A 20,648-nucleotide genomic window follows, 5' to 3' on the forward strand; every position below is an offset into this window, starting at 1 on the left:
AGAAATCTTCATCACTTTTCTGTTATAGAGTAAATAGTACAAGCCAGCACTATTTTAAAATAACAAACTCTTGATAGAAGAATAAAAAACTACAACTAACACCACAAACTCCTCGCCATCCCCGTGGTAGATGCTACTTGTTCAGAGCGGCAAGGAGAATGACTGGGGGGCGGAGCCAGAGGGGGAGCTATATGGACAGCTCTTGCTGTGTACTCTCCTTGCCTTTCCCTGTGGGGGAGAACATTTCCCACAAGTAATGGATGACGCCGTGGACCGGACACACCAATGTTGGAGAAAGAGCGATTTCTTTAGGGCAATGCCCTACAAAAAGCCCTTTTAAGGGCTATTGGTAGTTTAGTATTAGATTAGGGTTTTTTTATTTTTATAGGGGTATTAGTTTAGGTTTAACTGTATTATTTTGGATAGCTTTGTTTATTTTTTTCTGTATTTTTACTATTTTATTTTTTGTAGCTTGGGGGGTTTCATTATTAACACACAGACTGCCCCCTGGGCAGGCTTATCAACTAGTTTCCACTATAATACAACCACAGATGCCATGCTCCTTAAAAAACAAAATTTATGCTTACCTGATAAATTCATTTCTCCTGTAGTGTGGTCAGTCCACGGGTCATCATTACTTCTGGGATATTATCTCCTCCCCTACAGGAAGTGCAAGAGGATTCACCCAGCAGAGCTGCTATATAGCTCCTCCCCTCTACGTCACCTCCAGTCATTCGACCAAAGGACCAACGAGAAAGGAGAAGCCCAAGGGTGTAGTGGTGACTGGAGTATAATCCAAAAAATTTTTAGCCTGCCATAAAAAACAGGGCGGGCCGTGGACTGACCACACTACAGGAGAAATGAATTTATCAGGTAAGCATAAATTTTGTTTTCTCCTGTTAAGTGTGGTCAGTCCACGGGTCATCATTACTTCTGGGATACCAATACCAAAGCAAAAGTACACGGATGACGGGAGGGACAGGCAGGCTCTTTATACGGAGGGAACCACTGCCTGAAGAACCTTTCTCCCAAAAACAGCCTCCGAAGAAGCAAAAGTGTCAAATTTGGAAAATTTGGAAAAAGTATGAAGAGAAGACCAAGTTGCAGCCTTGCAAATCTGTTCAACAGAAGCCTCATTCTTAAAGGCCCAAGTGGAAGCCACAGCTCTAGTAGAATGAGCTGTAATTCTTTCAGGAGGCTGCTGTCCAGCAGTCTCATAGGCTAATCGTATTATGCTACGAAGCCAAAAAGAGAGAGAGGTAGCCGAAGCTTTTTGACCTCTCCTCTGACCAGAATAAACGTCAAACAGGGAAGACGTTTGACGAAAATCCTTAGTTGCCTGTAGATAAAATTTCAGGGCACGGACTACATCTAGATTGTGTAGCAGACGTTCCTTTTTCGAGGAAGGATTAGGACACAAAGATGGAACAACAATCTCTTGATTGATATTCCTGTTAGTGACCACCTTAGGTAGGAACCCAGGTTTAGTACGCAGAACTACCTTGTCTGAATGAAAAATCAGATAAGGAGAATCACAATGTAAGGCAGATAACTAAGAAACTCTTCGAGCCGAGGAAATAGCCATTAAAAACAGAACTTTCCAAGATAACAACTTGATATCAATGGAATGAAGGGGTTCACACGGAACACCCTGTAAAACATTAAGAACTAAGTTCAAACTCCATGGCGGAGCAACAGTTTTAAACACAGGCTTGATCCTAGCTAAAGCCTGACAAAAAGCTTGAACGTCCGGAACTTCTGACAGACGTTTGTGTAAAAGAATGGACAGAGCTGAAATCTGTCCCTTTAAAGAACTAGCGGATAACCCCTTTTCTAAACCTTCTTGTAGAAAAGACAATATCCTTGGAATCCTAACCTTACTCCATGAGTAACTCTTGGATTCGCACCAATATAAGTATTTACGCCATATTTTATGGTAAATCCTTCTGGTAACAGGCTTCCTAGCCTGTATTAAGGTATCAATAACTGGCTCAGAAAAAACACGTTTTGATAAAATCAAGCGTTCAATTTCCAAGCAGTCAGCTTCAGAGAAGTTAGATTTTGATGTTTGAATGGACCCTGGATCAGAAGGTCCTGTTTCAGAGGTAGAGACCAAGGCGGACAGGATGACATGTCCACTAGATCTGCATACCAAGTCCTGCGTGGCCATGCAGGTGCTATTAGAATCACTGATGCTCTCTCCTGTTTGATTCTGGCAATCAATCGAGGAAGCATCGGGAAGGGTGGAAACACATAAGCCATCCCGAAGGTCCAAGGTGCTGTCAAAGCATCTATCAGAACCGCTCCCGGATCCCTGGATCTGGACCCGTAGCGAGGAAGCTTGGCGTTCTGACGAGACGCCATGAGATCTCTCTCTGGTTTGCCCCAACGTCGAAGTATCTGGGCAAAGACCTCCGGATGAAGTTCCCACTCCCCCGGATGAAAAGTCTGACGACTTAAGAAATCCGCCTCCCAGTTCTCCACTCCCGGGATGTGGATTGCAGACAGGTGGCAAGAGTGAGACTCTGCCCAGCGAATTATCTTTGATACTTCCATCATTGCTAGGGAGCTTCTTGTCCCTCCCTGATGGTTGATGTAAGCTACAGTCGTGATGTTGTCCGACTGAAACCTGATGAACCCCCGAGTTGTTAACTGGGGCCAAGCCAGAAGGGCATTGAGAACTGCTCTCAATTCCAGAATGTTTATTGGAAGGAGACTCTCCTCCTGATTCCATAGTCCCTGAGCCTTCAGAGAATTCCAGACAGCGCCCCAACCTAGTAGGCTGGCGTCTGTTGTTACAATTGTCCAGTCTGGCCTGCTGAATGGCATCCCCCTGGACAGGTGTGGCCGATAAAGCCACCATAGAAGAGAATTTCTGGTCTCTTGATTCAGATTCAGAGTGGGGGACAAATCTGAGTAATCCCCATTCCACTGACTTAGCATGCACAATTGCAGCGGTCTGAGATGTAGGCGTGCAAAAGGTACTATGTCCATTGCCGCTACCATTAAGCCGATCACCTCCATGCATTGAGCTACTGACGGGTGTTGAATGGAATGAAGGACACGGCATGCATTTTGAAGCTTTGTTAACCTGTCTTCTGTCAGGTAAATCTTCATTTCTACAGAATCTATCAGAGTCCCTAAGAAGGGAACTCTTGTGAGTGGAAAGAGAGAACTCTTCTTTTCGTTCACCTTCCATCCATGCAACCTTAGAAATGCCAGTACTAACTCTGTATGAGACTTGGCAGTTTGAAAGCTTGAAGCTTGTATCAGAATGTCGTCTAGGTACGGAGCTACCGAAATTCCTCGCGGTCTTAGTACCGCCAGAAGAGTACCCAGAACCTTTGTGAAGATTCTTGGAGCCGTAGCCAATCCGAATGGAAGAGCTACAAACTGGTAATGCCTGTCTAGAAAGGCAAACCTTAGATACCGATAATGACTTCTGTGAATCGGTATGTGAAGGTAAGCATCCTTTAAATCCACTGTGGTCATGTACTGACCCTCTTGGATCATGGGCAAAATTGTTCGAATAGTTTCCATCTTGAAAGATGGAACTCTTAGGAATTTGTTTAGGATCTTTAAATCCAAGATTGGCCTGAAAGTTCCCTCTTTTTTGGGAACTACAAACAGATTTGAGTAAAACCCTTGTCCTTGTTCCGACCGCGGAACTGGATGGATCACTCCCATTAATAAAAGATCTTGTACGCAGCGTAGGAACGCTTCTTTTTTTATTTGGTTTGTTGACAACCTTGACAGATGAAATCTCCCTCTTGGGGGAGAGGATTTGAAGTCCAGAAGGTATCCCTGAGATATGATCTCTAACGCCCAGGGATCCTGAACATCTCTTGCCCAAGCCTGGGCAAAGAGAGAAAGTCTGCCCCCTACTAGATCCGGTCCCGGATCGGGGGCCCTCAATTCATGCTGTCTTAGGGGCAGCAGCAGGTTTCCTGGCCTGCTTAGGTTTCCAGCCTTGTCTGTAGCGAGCAACAGCTCCTTCCTGTTTTGGTGCAGAGGAAGTTGATGCTGTTCCTGCTTTGAAATTACGAAAGGAACGAAAATTAGACTGTCTAGCCCTAGGTTTGGCTTTGTCCTGAGGCAGGGCATGGCCTTTACATCCTGTAATGTCAGCGATAATCTCTTTCAACCCGGGCCCGAATAAGGTCTGCCCTTTGAAAGGTATATTAAGCAATTTAGATTTAGAAGTAACATCAGCTGACCAGGATTTTAGCCACAGTGCTCTGCGTGCCTGAATGGCAAATCCGGAATTCTTAGCCGTAAGTTTAGTTAAATGTACTACGGCATCTGAAATAAATGAGTTAGCTAACTTAAGGGCTTTAAGTTTGTGTGTAATCTCATCTAGTGTAGATGATTGAAGTGTCTCTTCCAGAGACTCAAACCAAAATGCTGCTGCAGCCGTGACAGGCGCAATACATGCAAGAGGTTGCAATATAAAACCTTGTTGAACAAACATTTTCTTAAGGTAACCCTCTAATTTCTTATCCATTGGATCTGAAAAAGCACAGCTATCCTCCACCGGGATAGTGGTACGCTTAGCTAAAGTAGAAACTGCTCCCTCCACCTTAGGGACAGTTTGCCATAAGTCCCGTGTGGTGGCGTCTATTGGAAACATTTTTCTAAATATCGGAGGAGGTGAGAACGGCACACCGGGCCTATCCCACTCCTTAGTAACAATTTCAGTAAGTCTCTTAGGTATAGGAAAAACATCAGTACTCGCCGGTACCGCAAAATATTTATCCAACCTACACATTTTCTCTGGTATTGCAACTGTGTTACAATCATTCAGAGCCGCTAACACCTCCCCTAGTAATACACGGAGGTTTTCCAGCTTAAATTTAAAATTTGAAATATCTGAATCCAGTCTGTTTGGATCAGAACCGTCACCCACAGAATGAAGTTCTCCGTCCTCATGTTCTGCCACCTGTGACGCAGTGTCTGACATGGTCCTAACATTATCAGCGCACTCTGTTCTCACCCCAGAGTGATCACGCTTGCCTCTAAGTTCTGGTAATTTAGCCAAAACTTCAGTCATAACAGTAGCCATATCCTGTAATGTGATTTGAAATGGCCGCCCAGATGTACTCGGCGCTACAATATCACGCACCTCCCGAGCGGGAGATGCAGGTACTGACACGTGAGGTGAGTTAGTCGGCATAACTCTCCCCTCGTTGTTAGGTGAAATATGTTCAGTTTGTACAGATTGACTTTTATTTAAAGTAACATCAATACAATTAGTACATAAATTTCTATTGGGCTCCACTTTGGCATTAGCACATATAGCACATGTATCTTCCTCTGAATCAGACATGTTTAACACACTAGCAATAAACTAGCAACTTGGAAATGCTTTTCAAGTAATTTACAATAATATGAAAACGAACTGTGCCTATAAGAAGCACAGAAAAAATTATGACAGTTGAAAATAAATAAGTTATAGCATCAAATCTTTGTAAGAAATATACAATTTTAGCAAAGGATTGTTCCCATTAGCAAAGGATAACTAACCCTGTCAGCAGAAAAAATACACAAATAAACGTTTTTTATCACAGTGAACTACAATCTTCACAGCTCTGCTGTGAATGATTACCTCCCTCAAAACAAGCTTTGGAGATCCCTGAGTTCTGTAGAGATGAACCGGATCATGCAGGAAGAAAATGAACTTCTGACTGAGTTTTTTGATGCGTAGTAAAAGCGCCAAAAATGGCCCCTCCCCCTCACACATAACAGTGAGAGAGATCAGTAAACTGCTTTAATTTAAACAAAACTATTGCCAAGTGGAAAAAATAGTGCCCAAAACATTTTTTCACCCAGTACCTCAGAGAAATAAACGATTTTACATGCCAGCAAAAAAACGTTTAACCTCAATAAATTATTTGTTATTTAAAACCTATTGCAAGTCCCTGCAAAATAGGTTAAGTGTATGCATACAGTATAAATCCAGTGAAGTACCATTCCCCAGAATACTGAAGTGTAAAATATACATACATGACAGCCTGATACCAGCTACATCTACTGCATTTAAGGCTGAGTTTACATTATAACGGTATGGCAGGATTTTCTCATCAATTCCATGTCAGAAAATAATAAACTGCTACATACCTCTTTGCAGATTAATCTGCCCGCTGTCCCCTGATCTGAAGTTTACCTCTCCTCAGATGGCCGAGAAACAGCAATATGATCTTAACTACTCCGGCTAAAATCATAGAAAAAACTCAGGTAGATTCTTCTTCAAATTCTACCAGAGAATGAATAACACACTCCGGTGCTATTATAAAATAACAAACTTTTGATTGAAGGTAATAAACTAATTAAAATCACCACAGTCCTCTCACACATCCTATCTATTCGTTGGGTGCAAGAGAATGACTGGAGGTGACGTAGAGGGGAGGAGCTATATAGCAGCTCTGCTGGGTGAATCCTCTTGCACTTCCTGTAGGGGAGGAGATAATATCCCAGAAGTAATGATGACCCGTGGACTGACCACACTTAACAGGAGAAACCCTTACTTATTTTACACAATAACATCACTATGGACTAAGCAAATCTATCTAAAGCTTTAAATTTGTAATCTACTACTACCGTAGATCATACTTAGATCCTTGACCCTGTTACCTTTGCTTTGAGTTCTCCCACAATGCTTTCACCCACGAAGGAAGGAGGATAGGTTTCTTTAGGCTTGCTGCAACCAAGTACTTCTTACTGCCCACCTCACCAGCAATAAGGTGACTAACTGAAACATTGAGATCCCTATACACACAGCCACCCATTAGCTGTACATAATGATGAACTTCTTCCTAAAGTTGAAAAAATAAAAATACAAGCATTAAAAAAGAGACATAAAACACCTTTCCTATTTACTTTTAATATCACATTTTCTTCATACTCTTGGCATCCTTTGTTGAAAACTGCAATGCACTTTGGGAGCTAGCTGAACACATTGGGTAAACCAGTAGCAAGAGGCAGTCAACAATCAGTAGCCAGCTTTCAGTAGGGCACTGTTACTTCTGAGCCTACCTAGGTATGTTTTTCCATAAAGGATACCAAGCAAATTAGAAGAAAGAAGTAAACTAGAATGTTATTAAAAATGGCTTGCTGTATCTGAATCATAAAACAAATCCATTTAAATACAATATATTGGAATACAACTAACCACAACCGAAATTAAGCCATATTAATTAAAAAAAAACTAACAAACAAAAACAAAACACACACAACAGGAAAAAATAGTGACTATTTTAATCCTATATTAATAGTGTTGTATTCCTCCCCCCAACCAAAGTTGGTTGCATTGACTCAGTTCAGAATAATTTAAGAATGTCTTACCCTGGTTTCTTTATCCAGACTAGTGCATGAAATTGTCACATCAGACATGGTCATGTTGAAGACAGGGTGTTCAGCTCGAGGAACACATTTTTGTTGCTGCATGCAGTATATAACAACCTGCGGCCCCACTATTCTGCAGCCAAGCTACAAAAGTAAAGCTGTTAAAAATTGTTGTGCTAGAACAGTGTATGCACATGCACTTAAATAATATACATGTAGATGAAAGGCAAGGTTTATTAGAATTCATACACTCACTCCCAGACAATGATATTTTATTTCTATATTTGATACAGTGTTAAAAGGACACCAACCCAAATTTCCATGATTCAGATAGAGCATGCAATTTTAAGCAACTTTCTAATTTACTCCTATTATCATTTTTTCTTTATTTTCTTGCTATCTTTATTTGAAAAGCAAGAATGTAATTTTAGAAGCCGGTCCATTTTTGGTTCCCAACCTGGGTTGTGCTTGCTGATTGGTGGCTAAATGCACCCACCAATAAGCAAGTGCTGTCCAGGGTACTGAACCAAAAATTGGCTGGCTCCTTAGCTTAGAAGCCTTCTTTTTCAAATAAAGATAACAAGAGAACGAAGAAAAGTTAATAATAGGACTAAATTAGAAAGTTGCTTAAAATTGCATGCTCTATCTGAATCACGAAAGAAATAAAATTGGGTTTAGTATCCCTTTAATGTTAATGTGTGTATTTGTCATTTAATTTAATACATTAGTTTAAGATAATGATCTAAGACACAGATTATGCAGACCTTTTTGAGATGATTAAAAGCAGCACCAACAAAAGGATCACAGATGTAGAGAGATTTGTCCTTTTCTTTTAAAGTCAGGGCCTCTCTTTCTTCAATTATCTGAAGATATTCGTCAGACTGAAACACTTTAATTGCCTAAAAAAGGAAAGAAACTATGTAACTTGTCCAAAATATGCATCTTTACCAATGATACTAGGATTCATCCATGTATTTTGCACTTTAGAGTTAAAGTGATGGTAAATCCAAGAGCTAGGATTTACCATCACTAAAAATAAAATGTAGTTTAATTCATAACTTAGTTAAAAAGAGAGCTAAACTCACCATGGCTGTGGAAGATCGCTAAAGTCAGTGGCTCCGGCTGTACACGGCACTGCGCTCTTTACCAATGAGGTGATGTTTCCACCTCTTCACCAATAGCCGTTATAGGATATCAGTTAACACGCACAGCTATTTGTTTAGAGGTGGAAACGTTACCTCATCGAAGAAGAGCGCTATGTTATGGGTGGTTGGAGCCGCTGACTTTAGCGATCTTCCACGGCACAGCCAGGGTATTTTTCGCACCCTTTTATTTTTTTTTACCAAGTGATGAATGAAACTACACTTTATTTTTAGTGATGGTAAATCCTAGTGTTTGTTAAATGCTTGGGTTTACCATCACTTTAACTAGCATAGGTTATAGCCAAGGTGCATTGAGCAAGCAATAACACAAGATTAGATATCAGAAGTTGTTGGTTAAAATGATTAACCAACGCAGTTTAAAGCCCCCAATACCTATGCAGCGTGCTCAATATTTTATGGGTCCCCAAAGGTAAGTATTACATTCCAGAGAAAAGTATTGCAGATATTGGGTATGCTAAAGGCAACTGCTTGAAATTAAGTCTAGTTTACAATACAACCATTTCTCTGCACCAAATACAAATCAAACTGCAGTTTTTTATTCTCTTAAAATTGTTATTTGGATGATATTACATTTTAAGTGAACTTTTCAAGCATAAAAAAAGGGGCTTACTGAGTAAACAGACCTGCACGAAGATCTCAAAACTGCCCATAATCCTTAGCAATGTTCAATTAATTTTACTTAGATTTTATGCTATGTAAAAAATATTAAAGCATATTCTAAGTGCACACAGTTTTAAAAAAGTACAATGTCATAAGTGAAACAAACAACATTTTACAGTGTACTATAAGACATTACATTTGTCACTCATTTGGGAATTATATATATATATACACATATACACACATATATATAAGTTTCTCTGGTTTTACTATTTAAAAGGTATGTGTTTCAGTAAAATTAACATTTTGTTTTATTCAATAAACTACTGACAACATTTCTCCCAAATCCAAAATAAATATTGTCATTTAGAGAATTTATTCACAGAAAATGACAACTTGTCAAAATAATATATAATAATGTAAAGAAAACAAGTTCATATTCATTTTTAAACACCACAATACTAATTTACCCTGTCAAGACCAGCCCAATCTCCAGACCTGAACACCATTGAAAATCTCTGGAATGTGACCAAGAGGAAGATGGAAGGTCACAAGCCATCAAACTAAGCTGAACTGCTTGAATTGTTGCACAAGGAATGGTTTAAAGTCAAGAAGCAATGTGAAAGACTGGCGGAGAGCATGCCAAGACAAATGACAGCTGTGATTGAAAAATCATGATTATTCCACCCAATACTGATTTCTGAACTGTTGTTAAATTAAAAGGACAGTAAAGTCCAAATTAAACTTTCATGATTCCGACAGGGCGTGTAATTTTAAACAACTTTCCAATTCACTTTTATCATCAAATTTGTTTTGTTCTCTTGGTATTCTTAGTTGAAAAATAAACCTTGGTAGGCTCAAATGCTAATTTCTAAGCCCTTGAAGGCCGCGTCTTATCTGAATGCATTAGATAGTTTTTCACAGCTAGGGGGCATTAGTTCACATGTGCCATAAATATAACATTGTGCTCACGCCTGTGGAGTTATTTAAGAGTCAACACTAATTGCCTGAAATGCATGTCTGTCAAAAGATCTGAGATAAGGAGGCAGTCGGCAGAAGCTTAGATACAAGGTTATCACAGAGGTAAAAAGTATATTAAAAGGGATACTAAACCCTCATTTTTTCTTTAATGATTCAGATAGAGCATGCAATTTTAAGCAACTTTCTAATTTACTCCTATTATCAATTTTTTTTTTGTTCTTGTGTTATCTTGATTTGAAAAAGCAGTAATAAAAGGTTAGGAGCCGGCCCATTTTTTAGTTCAGCACCTTGGTAGAGCTGCTGATTGGTTTGCTACATTTAGCCACAAATCAGCAAGTTCTACCCATGTGCTGAACAAAAAATGGTCTGGCTCTAAAGCTTACAGTACTGCTTTTTCAAATCAAGATAGCATGAGAACAAAGAAAAATTGATAATAGGAGTAAATTAGAAAGGTGCTTAAAATCTCATGCTCTATCTGAATCATGAAATAAAAAAATTGGGTTTAGTATCCCTTTAATATAACAGTGTTGGCAATGCAAGAACGAGGATGGTAAATAAAGGGATCTATATTTTTAAACAACAACATTTTTGGTGTTTACTGTCCCTTTAAACGTTAGTATTGTGATTAAATTTGAATATGAACTTGTTTTCTTTGCATTATTCAAGGTCTGAAAACTGTATTTTTTTATTTTGAATTTGGGAGAAATGTTGTCAGTAGTTTATAGAATAAAACAAAAATGTTCATTTTACTCAAACACATACCTATAAATAGTAAAACCACAGAAACTGATAATTTTGCAGTGGTCTCCTAATTTTCTCCAGAGCAGATAGATAGATAGATAGATAGATAGATAGATAGATAGATAGATAGATAGATAGATAGATAGATAGATAGATAGATAGATAGATAGATAGATAGATAGATAGATAGATAGATAGATAGATAGATAGATAGATAGATAGATAGATAGATAGATAGATAGATAGATCTTGGACTAACAAATACTGATATTGTGACTACAGTAACTCATTTAAAATCATTCCTAAATGGCTTCAGCAGAGAAGATAATATAAGCAAATTGTTTTTAAACCTAGAAAACCCTAGGCTACAACATTATAACACCCAGTACTTTACAATAAAACTTTACACATATTACTTCCATACTTAAACAACTAATATAATTTTAAAACTACAGCTCCATCTTACTCTCAAGGCTTATCTTTACTTGGAATACATCACAAATTTCTTGTAGGCTAAATATTTAGTAATTACATAATCAACAGCAACCTACAACTTTAGTTTCTCTTAGACAACATTGGGAAAATGCAAAAACCAACGACAATAGTTTAGCAAAGAAAGTCAAGGATGTTTACCACCCAAACATTATTTCATTATAAAATGTATTATATGGTCTGAATGAGTAATGTCAAATCAGCAGCCTGCTATTTTAAAATGACATAGTTATGCAAAAGTTAAATGCTTTAATTTGATAAAGCATTCTATTTTTGCATAACCACATCCCTTAAAGGGACATTAAACCCAAAAATTTTCTTTCATGAGTCAGACAGACAGAGAATACAATTTTAAACAACATCCCAATTTACTTCTGTTATCTAATTTGCTTCATTCTTTAGATATCTTTTGTTAAAGAAATAGCAATGCACATTGGTGAGCCAATCAAATGAGGCAAATACGTGCAGCCACCAATCAGAAGCTACTGAGCATATCTAGATATGCTTTTCAGGAAAGAATATCAAGAGAATGAAGCAAATTAGATTATATAAGTAAATTAGAAAGTTATTTAAAATGGTATTTCTCTATCTGAATCATGAAAGAAAAAAATTGGGTTTAATGTCCCTTTAAAGGTTAAATATGTCTAATGATTTAGGTTGAACATACAATTTTAAACAACTTTCCAATTTACTTCCATTAGCCAAATGTGCACAGTATTTTTATATTTACACTTTTTGAGTCACCAGATCCTACTGAGCATGTGCAAGAATTCACAGAATATACGTACATGCATTTGTGATTGGCTGATGGCTGTCACATGGTACAGGAGTGGAGGAAATAGACATAACTGAAATTTGTCAGAAAGAAAATCTACTCTTAAAGTTCAGATTAAGTGTTATTGCATTGTCTTTTTATCATGCATTTGTTGATTATGCAAATCTACTGTATTTACTTGTTCTTTAAATAATAGAAGTACATTGGAAAGTTGTTTAAAATTGTATGCTGTCTAAATCATGAATGTCTAATTATGACTTTACTGTCCCTTTTCAAGTTGGTGTGATGGCCAATGTTTTATAATTGTAAAAGATTCTATCATACATACAGGCAAAATGAAAATTCGGCCTGAAGAGGAGTAAAACAGCCTAAGTCCTGGGAATCTGGTTACCAAAGCTTCTTACAGGCACCAGCAACAATTACATTACTTTACTGATTTCTTACCTCATGAGCATCAAAGAAGAATTCACTATTGTCCGCAGATTTAATAAATTTCACAAAAAAGGGTTCAGTTTCACCTTTAGCCATTTTAATCTGAAGGAACTGAAAATGAAAAAACAGTTAAATTATTCCCTGTTCTAATTCAATAATAAATGGTTTACATATATAAAGGTTTTTAGAATATACATATTTGCCATTTCAAGGGAAAAAAAACATGAGACATGAGCGCTCCCAGTGTTTCTTAGAACAGAACATTATAACTCAACAACTCACATAAGCTGTAAATGTTGTACACAAATGTTTTCTTTGTTCTATCCAAGGAGAGGTATTTCAAAATATATTGCATTATTATTATATATTACTCTCCACTGATAAAATGTGGGAGTTTTCATGTAAGCCAATAATAGGGGATACTTCACTATACCATTACCATATATATTTCCTGATACTTTCAATCTAAATTAAATATTTTTGTATGTATAAATATTGATTTTCATGTGAATTACAAATGTTTTTGTACTCAATATGCATTTAAAGTCAGTGATACTTAAAAAAATTAATGTAATTTAGTATGAACGCTCTGACATGGAGAATGATTAATTTAATGTTCAAACACTGATTTTCTTACCCAAGGAAGTAACAAACTTATTACAATGAAAAGAAAATTGCTTCACTATGTTGCAAGTAATCTATTACATGCTGAAAATGTTGATCTTTTCCTGTATGTACCTATTTTATCCCTTATACGCATTAAAGCTGCCTAGAAAAGCAATGGACTGGCATGAGGGAATCCATGTTCAAACCTTTCATGACAGGGTCATAATGTCTACATCGGAACAAACTTCGGATGCAGACAAATTGAAATCACGCAATCGTGAGATTTCAATTATGAGATTGGGTCAGGGGGGGCGTCCATGACGCTAGGCATGCCCTCCAGACCGCGATAACATCCAGAAAGCGCTGTTGGCTTCAGGACAGCCAAACGGCTATGACGTATTTCATCCTAACGGCGCTAAAGCCCAGAGCCGTTTAGACGGAATACAACACCATAACGGTGCAAAAAGATTAAAATGGACAAAGACAAAACTATGAGGCATTTTAAAGCTCATTTGCAAGGGTTTTTTTTTTTTTTTTTTAAACCGTGCAGCTGCACTATGCAATGATCTTAAGGATGCTAAGGGCAAAATGCATGAGTGAGCCTGCAACAGCCACAAATTTAAGAAGCAGAAACTGCTTCTTTTGCCTCTCTGCCACCTTAGAAATGGTGAGCTCAATCACCCGGACACTCGCATGTTCAGGGTGATTGACATGCCCTGCTCTCGCTTAATTGGTTGCGCTAGAGCAGGGGGTAGAATTGCACAAGAAAGCTCTTGTACAATGTTACATTTTGCACACACAATACAGCATTTAGAAGTTGGAAACATTTTAAAATTGTATTCTCTATCAGAATAATGAAAGAAAATGTTGGGTTATTGTTCCTTTATTTGCTGACATGATACAATCCCCACTGGTCTCTGAGCAGCTGCAGTATTTAAAATGCTGGTGAACTGAGAATATCTAGCCATGATTCAAATGCACGTGCAAAGAAATAGGTTAACACTAAAACAGTGATTACTTTTTCTAGAAGCATTTTTACCTTTACACATGTAAATGTTTCTATTCAAAGATGTATTTAAAGTGACATAAAACAAGTTGGGATAGAGACAAAATATAATATGTACTTTAATTACTTTACCTGCAAATTTATACTGCAGTGCCTCCCCATTAACCCTTTCTTTTTAGTTTCTGAATTGTAAAGCTCTAACTCCCCCCACACAATTCCTTTTATGGCTGTATCTATATATATTGTTGTTTTGGTAGAATGCAAAAGGGAATAGGGATTATCTCTTGGAGCATGCCTAGAAGCTGTGAACTCAGTTCAAACACAATTCCTGTGCCTGAACACTGATAATAGGGGTGGAGTTGGCTGCTACAGGCAGTTTAGCTAAGTAATTAATTTTGCTCAATTTTTTTATGCAAACTATTTTAAATTAATTAGCCCTTTTAGGATATGCACAGATCTCTACCTGTTATGACCCTTTAATCTATGTGCATTTAAATTTTGACCGGAATGTACCTTTAAGGACAAAGGTTTTTCCCAGTTTTGTGCTTAAATGACAGGCAATTTTGTAATTTTTGTGCCGTATTAGTTTTTTACTATAAATTATCCGCACCCATTCATATTATATAGCATTTTTAACAGGCAAACTAGGCTTTTTCACAAAACCCTATACGGATACATAAAATAGCAGTAAATAGAAACGGAATACTAAAAAATGGGGTGGAAATCAAACAAAAAGCAAAGTTTTTTGCAATTTTCTTTTTAACTATTCCTACAAAAATAGTGTAGCTAAAAAAATTATTTTGTTGTGATTTTGAAGCAAGTTATTGAAAATATTGGTTTAACTCTAAAATTTGCTATGATTGGCCTGTAAGCTTTATAGAGCCACAGAGAATTGCTAATGTCAATTGGGTTACCACAAGCTGCCGCTTGGACCAGCAGTTCTCCGCAACTTCTGAGTGGTACTTTAACCTTTTAATGCCGTTATGCTGTTGTATTCCGTCACAACGGCACTGGGCTTTAAAGCTGTTATGACTGAATACAACGTCATCGCAAATGGCTGTCCTGAAGCCTACTAGGGCTTGCAGAATTTGATCGCGGTCTAGAAGGCTTTCCTAGCGTCATAGGGACGCCCCCCAGACCCGATCCCATAATTGAAATCTTGCAAACGTTTGCACGATCGCGTGATTTCTATTTGTCTACATCGGAACGTTGTTCCGATGTAGAATTTATAACCCTGTCATGAAAGGGTTAATGGTGTTTAACCCTTTTGCAGGAATTAAAGGGCCATTATAATCAAAACATTACAACATGCTCTAATTTGTTACATCATGTAATTTTAAGACTAGTAACCCTACTCCTCTGTGTGTTTAACCCCAGCAAAGGGGTTGAACACATACAAGTCGTGCTTGAGGTCTGCAGAGCACTGCTGGGCTCCAGCAGAAACTGAAGCTGATCCAATCAGCTGCTCTAGTTGGACAACTCAGCTGTGTAACTAGTGCTGCTAATTGAATCAGCAGCAGTTTTTTCCCATGAAAAAGTAATGATCAGAAGGCTACAAATTAAATTTGATATACTGTAACAAATGCATGCATTTCCACTGCTCTACCATACTCTGGTCATAGAACCTTACTTTCCTGAAATATTGAAAACAAGTAGCAAAATACTTTTGTAAATGTGCTGATTGGCTGAAGGTCTATCACAAGATTTTGGAGTGTGTCTGTGGGAATTTGTACCCATTCAGCCAATACAGCATTTGTGAGATACGGATGTCGACGAGAAGATCTGGTTTACAATCTGCATTCCAGTTAATCCCAAAAGGTATTTAATAGGGTTGAGGCCAGGTCTCTGTGCAAGCCACGAGTTAGTCCACACCAAACTAGTCAAACCATGTCTTCATGGACCTTGCTATGTGCACAGGGGAACAGTCATGCGGAATCAGAAAAGGACCTTTCCCAAATTGTTGCCACAAAACTGGAAGCACCAAATTGTATAAAAATGTCTTTGTATCTTGTAGCATTAAGATCACCATTCACTAGCCCAAACCCTGAAAAATAGCCCTAGACCATATCTCTTTTCCATCAAACTTTACAGTAGGCACTTTGCATTCCGTTAGGTAGCATTCTCCTTACATCTGCCACACTCTGATTCTTCCATCAGACTGCAAGATAGTAAAGAATAATTAAAGGGCCATAATACCCAAATGTTTAAACACTTTAAAGTGATGCAGCATAGCTGTAAAAAGCTGACTGGAAAATATCACCTGAACATCTCTATGTAAAAAAGAAAGATATTTTACCTCAAAAGTTCCTCAGTAGCCACCTCCCATTGTAAAGGATTTCTAAGCAGCATTTTAGTGTGTCTGTCCCGGGACAGCTGAAAGTATGAGCCTCGTGAACTCTCATATTATTTCACCAATCAGGTAAAGGAAGCTTACTATGAAATCTCATGAGAGTTAAGTCAAATCTCATGAGATCACAGTAAGAGTTCATGACCTCAGCACTGCTGATGCTGATTGGCTGCTGTTCATTTCTTCATTTTTTTTTTACCTGCAGCTGGGAGCAGGTGAAGTATAACTTTTTACACAGAACTTACTCTGCTGAGCTGAGGAAATTGTGAGGTAAAATATCTTCCTTTTTTACATAGAGATGCTCAGGTGATATTTTCCTGTCAGCTTTTTACAGTTATACTGCATCAGTTTCAAGTGATTTAGCATATGAGTATTATGTCCCTTTAATTATTCCAGACAACACATTTCCACTGCTTAAGAGTCCAGTGTTGTGCATGTTAAAGTGAGGCTTGTGTACAGCTGCGCAGCCATGGAAACCCATTTCATTAAACTCCTGATCCACAGTTTGTGCTGATGTTACTTCCAGAGGCAGTTTAGAAATCTGTAGTGAGTGAAGCAACATATAATAGGTGATTTTCATGGCTGTGCTGTTGTAGCTCCTATTACTTTCCACTTAACAATAGCACTTACAGTTGACTTGGGAAGATCTAGTAAGGCGGAAATGTAAAACAAAAGTAGCAGACGCACCACAGCGGAAATGTCAGGGGCTGACTTGTGGCAAACGTTGCATCTTATTACAGTGCCATGTTTAAAGTAACTGACCTCTTCAGTTTGACCCATAGAACAGCTATAAGCTAGATTGTATGCACCTGTTACTTTTTTTAAATAGATAGATATGGAAATTTCCACTTGTTCCGGTCAAGTAACCATTTTGGCTTTTGCCTCTATTTAGCATCGAGTGGACTAGCAACATTTTTCCTGTGACTGGTAAACGATAATCATAGTTCAAACTGTATGTGTATATATATATATATATATATATATATATATATATATATATACACACACACATATATACTGTACACAAATAAATGCATAAATACATATGTATACACATATAAACACACACACATTATATATATATATATATATACACACACACACATATATACACACACATATATACACACACCAAGGTTATGACTAACTGAAGGCTCAGATGATGGTTAGCATTTTTTAGCAAATCAATAAGGAATTTTTTAATTAAGCTATATACAGAGGTTTTATTGGGGGGGGTTTAGCCATAATGCTACTACAAACGTAAAAGTACAGTATAGTGTAAATAGAACTTTTATATGCTCTAGGAAACAAAGAAATTAGAGTGACTCACTTCATAGCTATATTTGCTTTATTGTGGTGGTCTGGAACCACGAGGTACACCTGTGTGCGTGTGTATATATATATATAATTTATTTTATTTATTTTTTATTTTTTTGCAGGAACACAGAGCAGACATGTTTTGTGCTCAGGTAGCACTTGTTCAGCAGTGAACAAGTGCTACCTGAGCACGAAACATGTCTGCTCTGTGTGCCTGCAAATTCAACCTGGATTACAAACAGTCCTAGAGGACTCTTTTTGTTTTTAACCCTTTAAGGACACAGCTTTCAGTTTGCTCAATTGTTTTATGACGGAAAAATTCTGTCATATGTCCTTAAGAGGTTAAATGTCCCAATAAACACTTTTTTATCTTTTTCACTTTGGGCTCTGAGCGCTTTTGTGGTTCACTTTTTGGATACTGGATTCTTTATTTAGCGTGTGGAACAGACACGCTGAACTATTAGCTGCCACAGCCGGTGATTAGGGATTTGAATATCCCGCCCTCCCCTCCTATTGAGCCTTCTACCACCTAATATTGGACCAAGGATCATTTTGTGCGCTCCGTTGTGCAGGTTATCGTTGGATAGATAGATAGATAGATATATATATATATATATATATATATATATACATACACACACACAATCCCAAAACCTGCAACTATATTAAGAAGAAAAGATGATAATTTGGTAGTCTTCATTCAATATTCAACATAATATTATTATATTTTTGAATGTTTCGTTAGCATCCAAATGCTAGAACACAGATCTTAGTGTGTTGCACTATCACAAGATAGAATCCGGCTCAAAAAAAAAAAAAAAAAAGTCACAAGCGACCCCCTTCTTCCGCATTTGGATGCTAAGTATCAGAATGCCCATGCTTACAAAAATATTTAGAACATAATTATTGCATGCCTTTTAACCTGATTTATAAATTATAAAGATGCCGGTTTTACACAGGTTATGATGTCCTGGTATTGTTTGTTGAAATGCAGGCACAGGAGCAGCAATGCACTACTATTGGCAGCTATTTGCTGACTGGTGGTTACCCATGTCTTATGTCATTGTCTTGCCCAATGTGTTCAGCTAGCTCACAGTAGTGAATTGCTGTTCAGTTAACAAAGGATACAAAAAGAATAAAGCAGATTAGATAATATAAGTAATTTGGAAAGTGGTTTAAAATTGTATGTTCTATTAGAATCATGAAAGAAAATGTTGTGGTTTCATAGAGGGGCAGAATATACTATAGCAAATAAATGCAATATGTGTCATTTGTTATTCAGCCCTTGCAGGTGATACTGGAAGAATGGCCAGCCACGTATTGTATTAAAATGTGAACAATTATATTGAACTCACAATGCTTCACCGAATTTAAAGGAACACGGAAGTTATAATTAGAGGACTGGATATGAATATTGTATCTATAGAACAAATATTTTGCTACATTATTAAGTATATTAATTTGCAGCAGGTCTAACAGCTATCCATACCCCTACAATTTTGTGACAGTCTTTATTAGCTACCAATAAAACGACTTCAAGTGACCTTATTGCGTCACCGCTCAGGTAAAACAACGTGACGTCAGGTTCCTGCGCTTAGGGTTCATGTGACAGATGATGATAGGCAACAAAGGATTTAAAAACAATTGTCAAAAGCACCTTATGTTGCGAGCACCTCCCGCCCTTTTCACATATATAAAGGTAGCCGCTGTCAACTCCCGTAAGTCTCCGAGCAGATATATTTTAATGATGTTAAAGATTGGCGCCAAATCGTTCCTACGAATTATTCCTTTATTTTTCCTGTTAGCTTCGCTGGAGGAAGTGACGTTTCTTGCGTTTCTAAGCGTCACTTCCCCTTACAAAACAAGGAGGTGGTTAAATTACAAAGGGAGAAACCCAACTTTTTTACATTGCGTTACGCAATTAAAATTAATTTGATTAAAGGCCCATTATTCATATTTTACATTAGTCACATGATATTTAATTTAGTTAGAAACGGTTACGCAATTCAAAATGTTTCATATTATGTGGACGTGTTTACATTCATGTTAAATCCAAACATTCATTTTTTTCATACTTTTGTTCTGTGATATATATGTTTCGTCATTTCATGTACTCCAAATTCTACATATAATTTATTTATTATTATTTATTTTGCATAGCTCAAAATTTTCACACGCACACACACTTGATTCATGTTAAAGACAAAATTACCCATTTCACACTTCTGTCATGTTTTATTTACATTTGAATATATGCTTTGTTATTTCGTGAACTCAAAATTTTATATGTCAATTATTTCAGGGGGGGGGGGGGAGGCTGGCATGCTATAATACCTACCTGCATCCGTATTTTTTTTATTTATATGTAGCTGTTACTTAAAAAATAATAAAAGTACTAAATAGTTTGCTATTTCAATTATATATACACAAATAAAAACACACACAAAAATGATAAATGTAGTTGTATTTGTCTCCCAGCAGCAACTGGAGGGTGGGCTAACCCGCCATCAAGAGCCCCGCTTAAAAAAATTAGACAAAAAGTTATTTCATTTGATAGATATTTGTTAGAGCAGGTATGATTATCAGTCAGTTGTTTCTTTAGATCTAACATAATTACAGAGATATTAGCAGACATCCCAACCTGCAAAAACTCATTTCAGGGAGGTGGCGTCACCCGTTACTGCACCGCCACCCCCCACCTCCCAGTTATATATTGGACACCTTGAAACCCTAAATAAGATAGAGACTTATCATTAAAGTAGCTTCCCACTAAAGTCACATTATAAAAAAGTAGCTTTATTGCACAACCACATACAATAAACCTATTTTCCAGTGATCGTACACTTG

At 37.5% G+C, this 20,648-nt stretch overlaps 1 protein-coding gene across 1 annotated transcript in view; it reads right to left on the reverse strand.

The window, feature by feature from the left end:
* TOPBP1 (DNA topoisomerase II binding protein 1) overlaps positions 1 to 19,615 on the reverse strand; it is an 872,354-nt gene extending 852,739 nt beyond the window's left edge. The window contains exons 1-5 of the mRNA XM_053715750.1: positions 19,459 to 19,615; positions 12,538 to 12,636; positions 8,106 to 8,240; positions 7,342 to 7,485; positions 6,631 to 6,812 (exon numbers count right to left, since the gene is read on the reverse strand). Of these exons, the coding sequence (XP_053571725.1) occupies positions 6,631 to 6,812; positions 7,342 to 7,485; positions 8,106 to 8,240; positions 12,538 to 12,621 (545 nt within the window). The 5' untranslated portion in view covers positions 12,622 to 12,636; positions 19,459 to 19,615. The remainder of the gene's footprint in view (positions 1 to 6,630; positions 6,813 to 7,341; positions 7,486 to 8,105; positions 8,241 to 12,537; positions 12,637 to 19,458) is intronic.
* Positions 19,616 to 20,648: the final 1,033 nt, after the last annotated feature.

This window comes from Bombina bombina, chromosome 5, assembly GCF_027579735.1.
Source record: "Bombina bombina isolate aBomBom1 chromosome 5, aBomBom1.pri, whole genome shotgun sequence".
Lineage (NCBI taxonomy): Eukaryota > Metazoa > Chordata > Amphibia > Anura > Bombinatoridae > Bombina > Bombina bombina.